This window comes from Cupressus sempervirens, chromosome 3, assembly GCF_028749045.1.
Source record: "Cupressus sempervirens isolate cs-2001-9-10 chromosome 3, ASM2874904v1, whole genome shotgun sequence".
Taxonomy (NCBI): domain Eukaryota; kingdom Viridiplantae; phylum Streptophyta; class Pinopsida; order Cupressales; family Cupressaceae; genus Cupressus; species Cupressus sempervirens.
Window position 1 is genome coordinate 1,050,324,103 of NC_143120.1, and position 6,000 is coordinate 1,050,330,102.

Below are 6,000 nucleotides of genomic sequence, written 5' to 3' on the forward strand. Positions count from 1 at the left end.
TATAGAAATGCATAGTAGTGGACAAACTAGTGTGCTTATGGTTAAGCCACTTGCTATTGAGGCTACAATAGTTTCATCAGTAGCCAAAATAACATCAGTAGCAGCAAAGGAAGCATTAGGAGATAAATAAGTTGAGATTACTCATGTTCAAGTAACTTCACTACCCTTGCCTACAAGGAGATCCTCAAGGAATTCTTCTATAGAAAAAGAAAGTGAATTTAAAATAGTTAAAATAGAGGTTATGGAAGAGAAGAATGAGCAAGCTCGTAAGAGAATTTAAAGGCAAAAAGAAATGGCACAAGATCCTAGACCTAAGAAGGAAAAAAACTATAATGAAGAGCATTCTTAATAAGTTGGAGCCATCATTAATATGAAATATCAGACCCATAGAAATCGTGGTAGGTGATTATATTGAGACACTTCATGAATAGGGAAAGAAATATATCAAAATCTAAAGGACCTTGAGGTAATGAAGATTACATGAGATGTAATTCAAATTAGTGAACCTACAATTCTAACTAATAAAGACAAAGACACGAAATAATTTGTGAGTACAATCCATCAACCAGATGTATTCATGATGTTTGTACCCTTGTGATTTTTTAGAAACAAACACTTTAGAGGCCTTATGTTCCAAATTTAATCATATTCTAATCATAAAGGTGTTTTATATTTGTATTTAACAATAAAGCAATACGATAAATTAGAATAAGGGTTATATCACAAACTACTAAGGGATCAAATAAATTAGAAACTATTTCAAATGAGTAATAAATATATGTAATGCATGGAGTTGTTCCAATTTCTTTAGAATTCATATCTATCAAGGATAAACTTATATGTTATTAAATTTTTTAATTGAATTTTGAAATCTCATCTGAGTACATCTCTTTCCATATGATTCCTCTTGATGTGATGTCTTTATAAATGAAAAAAAGGTAGTTCAATATTTATTATAATAGATGGAACCTTTCATGTTATCCCACCCTAGAGAATTTGTGACTTCTATTACAATAATTTTAATTAATACTAGAACTAATAAGGCATGTAAGAACATGCATTGTGAATATTTTTCCAAATGGATTAGTTGTACACTTGAGGATGTGAAATACGTTGACACATCTAAAATTCAAAAGTATAGTAAATTATCAACCAATGACCTCATGACATGTACAAGCTAGACCTTTATGATTTATCTCACTTGCTCAAGATGTTTGATGCAATGAAATCTAGGTGTACACAAGAAAATGCCTATTAGCCAAAGATAAATAATGTGATGAGTAGTTTGGACAAACCTTGCACATGAATAATAATGTAGTATAGTAGCAATAAATTATTGCACAAATGTTAGAGGTTATCCATTAGGCGTATATAGAAAAAATAAAAATCAACTAAAAAAGAAGTACTTGTGCAATCTTGGAGTCGTGCGTGACTATTACTTAAGGTAGCTTGTTAATTATATGCTCATTTGGTTGGCAATATTTTTAATAATCATTAACACTCATGCACACTTGTAGGGAAAGAATGTGAAGCAATGGCTACATGTTGATTTAGATCAATTAGAAAAAGGATACAAACCATTCAACTTCCGCAAATATTTCATGTGTCTTTTATGTATTAATGTTTTTTTTTTTTTGTCAATGTTAGTAGGGGATTGGTATATAGAATATGGAGAGGAAACAAAAATGTAAGCAATAAAGTATGTTGCTACAACTAGCATGTGCAAAGAGTCATTTTGTTCTTGATACATTGTATAAGGGGTTATTGTAATATTTCATTGGAAGATTATAATGATAGTTTTATTTCAAACTATTATATATATATATATATATTCTTTACATGTTACTAATTATGTAATTTGTGTTAATCTTGTTTTGACTTAAAAGATTGTGTGGACTAAAATTCATTTTCACTAAATCTCTATTCACAACAATCATATAAATAAAATTATTTCTGAAATTGTGAATAAAAATACCTTTTGAAATAATTATAAAAATGTTTATATAATATAAATATATGAATGAAATGAAAAAATATATTTAATATTTAATATTCTAAAAACTTGAAAAGGAAAAATAATAATAACAATAAAGCATATAATAATAACATAACATCACAAATGACTTAAGATTAAAGAGAATATCCCAATTTCATTATTTTTTAGAATGCATACTTTAAACCAACAGTGTGGAGCCTTAGTGTATGAAAACTAATAATAACATGTTTCTTAGCCAATAAAGTACAAATATCATTTTCCATAGAGAAACTACTTTTGTAAAGTTTGGATGCCCATTTTTTAATGATATTATTTAACTATTTATATGTGGAATATTTAATTCAAAAAAGTTGAAGGTCTAAAATGTAATTTAAAAAATTCATACATCACACAATAAGTCATTATCACATTGTAAATTTGTTTAAGAAATTATATAGGTTGAGTTGAACTTTGGTGGTCATGATCTATTGTTGACCAATAGATTTTAAAGAATTTAATAAGACATAAAATGATATTATTTTAATAAATAATACTACTAAATAAATTCATTGTCATTAAACTATAGTTTTTGTAGCTAAATAGAGTATGGAGAAAAATACATTAGTTTCTTGATAAAACTTTTGATTTATTCTGAATTCAACTTATACTTGCTCTTTGATCTTTTAAGATTTCAAATTCTACATAATAACTTAAATAAGTAGAAAATTAAGACTATGATACATACCCGTTGTTGATTATTTGAAAGATCAAAACCTGTGTTCTCAATAACAATGATAGGAGGCCACACAATCTCGCATTCACCACATGCATTCTCTAGACCCAACCACTTGCCATAAACATGTTGAGCCATAGTACATGCAACTTTCCTTCTCTTCACCTCTTCTTCCAAAACCTTAACCAGCTTTTGGTGCCAACCACCATTACAAGACTTGGTGACCTTGGCATGCTCTATAAGACCTCGTATACCCTTATAACGATCACTAACCTTAACTTTTGAATCCCCTCCTTTACAAGCCGGACAGCCCCATTCCTTATTCTGTATAATCCTCAAGCTCAAAGGCTCTAAAGCCTCAAACAAACCTTTAAAGACCTTAAAATTCTTCATAACTTGGTGTGCATCCTCACTCTCATTCTTCCCCTCCAAACCAGAAGCTTGGGGAACTACTTTTCCCTCTCCTTTTGAGCTCCTTCCCCCATGCATGCTTGCTCTAGAACCTCTAACTTGGTGTGCATCCTCACTCTCATTCTTCCCCTCTAAACCAGAAGCTTGGAGAACTACTTTTCCCTCTCCTATTGAGCTCCTACCCCCATGCATGCTTGCTCTAGAGCCTCTATTTTGGAGAGTCTTTGACATGGTGAGAACAAGGGGCTTATAAACTACTTCAAAGCAGCAATGTGGGCTGTAATTACAATGGTTTCAGCTTTTATATACTATCTAAGGGAATAAAAACTATATATTAATATATTTTCTTAGCTTAAGACAATTTCTAAGAACCTCATCTCGGTGCCTTGCTTTCCGTATGATTCCTCCTGTTCTCTTGTCTTTTGTCTGATGAAGAAAATGTGGTCCAATGAAATCCATTTTGCATATCATATGTAATTTTCATGAATGCCTTCGTCGTTAAGATATTCTTCACTCACTGCACAAAAGTCTACTTATATTCTTCAATCACCACAGATGAAGAATTCTACTTTCCAGCTATGTAGTAACTACGGTAATAAGGGAAGTAAAATGGTTTTCTTTCTATTATTCCATGCATCTCATCAATCTTTTCCTCTTTCAGTCACAGCGAGCTTTTATTTCATGTCTGTGAATATTACATTGTGTTTGAGATTGTTTGAACATGGAGCACTTATTCTGCTATTTCTCGGTGGATGCTTGTTTGGCTTTTGTTTCTTTCAAGTTTTTTTTGGTTGGCTGATTATTCTTTGTGATAATGTTCATTATTTTTTCAAATCTTTGTTAAAAATTAATTTAAATTTAGTATTGTATTTGGATGGTGCTTTTTTAAGTTTGGCTTTTATCATTTGTTATTATTTTGATAATGTTAGTTTCTTTGTTTCTATGAGTAAATATAGTTGTTTAAAAAATATTTTAATTCGGTGCGTACAAATTGTATTATGAAAGGTGTCTCAATGTCATATTCTAATGTTAAGAATAGAAAAGAAAAGAATTTTTTTTTAAATGTAAAATGTATAAATATTATTTATAAAGTTCTAGAGTTTAATTTTGGTTCTTTGTTTCAAAATGAGTCTTAATCAAAACATTCTATTTGCAATGATGTAGGCCTCTTTGAGATTTTAAGTCTTAAAAAGGGAATTTTCACTTCCCAAATTAAAATAATGGCATTTTGAAGTTAGGCCTCCTACAATGTTAATGTAAGGTATAAGAAGTTTGTATGAAGATGTTACGCTTGTTGACAAACTGATAAAATGTGTTATGACATGTCATAAGGTGTCACTGGTTGAGACATTGGAGCCAAAATAAAGTGCCCAAGTTGTTAAGTGAATATAATGAGCTTATGATGCTTGGAAGGAACATGTTATTTTCAGCCTATGGAGGCATCATGGGATTTGGGTAATGAATTTTGATTAAGGAGTTAGGTGCCACAACCTAGGATGGTTTCATCTCATGATTTTTAGGTGTGAGTTGATTGCTTCATGCACCTATTCATTTCTTCTCCTATGATTTTTTAGACTGTAAGAGTGTATTACAACTATTGATTATTGAATAATGCATTGAGTTTCTTTCAAGTGTAGGTTTTTTCTTAAGTAAAGGTTTTCTACATATAATTAACTGGGTTATATTACATTATCATGTGTTTGTTTACTTATCATTGTATGATCCATTTAATTTTTTTCATATATCTCCTTTGATAAACTAATGTATTAAGTGTTTTCTACTCCCCAACTTCTTTCAAATTACTGGTTTGGCCTTGGTATGGCATATAAGGTTTCTTACTCACTCTTTTCTTTTCTTTTTCATTTAATTGACATAAGATAAGTAGGGCACTTATTGCATTCATTTTTCCTTTAATCCTACTTTAATTTCACATTTCAATATTTCCCTTAAAGTGCATTATGACCATTAAGATAGTTTGTTTCTTGTCTATTACAAGATTTGTTGTCAATTATAGTAAGGGTGACATCAAAATGGGCTCACATTATTGCTTCAAGAGTTTATAGCAAGTTAGTAATTATGATATCCTATCAGTGTTCAATAAATATCATAGAGTTTAGTTGTAAATGGTTTAAAACTCTAGTTTGATAACTACCTATGTAAATTGTATCCCTTTAGTGCAATCCTTGACCACATTGGTCAAGCACTCTCTACATACCCATGGAATTATAATTGATGTGGTTCTTCATTACCATAATATTTTTTAATTTCATTCAATGGCCCCTAGTAGGTTCATATTGTCCTTAGCCAATCAATTATTTTCTTATGGAGAAGAATCTCTTTGTGTTATCTCAATGAATAGGGAATTTAGAGCTTAGCTTCTGCATCAAACTCCTTGTCTAGTAGAGCTTAAAAGTATCACAATTTCTCTTTAAGACTTCATAGACTAGATTAATGTTGGAATACACCAGACCACTGGGGGTGAATCAGTGGGTCTATAAAACGTGTATTTTTCATAAATGAATGCATAATCATAATGTCTTTAAATAAATATATCACACCACAACAAATAGAATCTTAAAGGGGTATATTCACCAGCCAAACAAAAGTCATATTTGTTTTTCACATAACACAAGTTTTAGAACCCTTGAAGGTCAATAAAACTACTATGAGAAAGAAATTTACTAGACATCATAAATTTCAAGCTTCATTGGAAACCTCACTGGCTACAATTTTGAAGTGTCACTAGTAAGTATGAGCACTAACTTGCACTAGGAGTGCCAACTATACATACAAAATACTCAAGAAGAAAAGAATCAAAATACAAAGGGTTACTTTGTTCCACTACAAAATATGTAAATTATTTTTGTAAAAAAATCTACAA

General features: G+C 30.4%; 1 protein-coding gene across 1 annotated transcript in view; it reads right to left on the reverse strand.

Annotated features, from left to right (window-relative positions):
• LOC149570340 (protein SUPPRESSOR OF GENE SILENCING 3 homolog) overlaps positions 1-3,417 on the reverse strand; it is a 77,232-nt gene extending 73,815 nt beyond the window's left edge. The window contains exon 1 of the mRNA XM_089822977.1: positions 2,721-3,417. Coding sequence (XP_089679103.1) covers positions 2,721-3,350 — 630 coding nt within the window. The 5' untranslated portion in view covers positions 3,351-3,417. The remainder of the gene's footprint in view (positions 1-2,720) is intronic.
• Between the last annotated feature and the right edge of the window lie 2,583 nt (positions 3,418-6,000).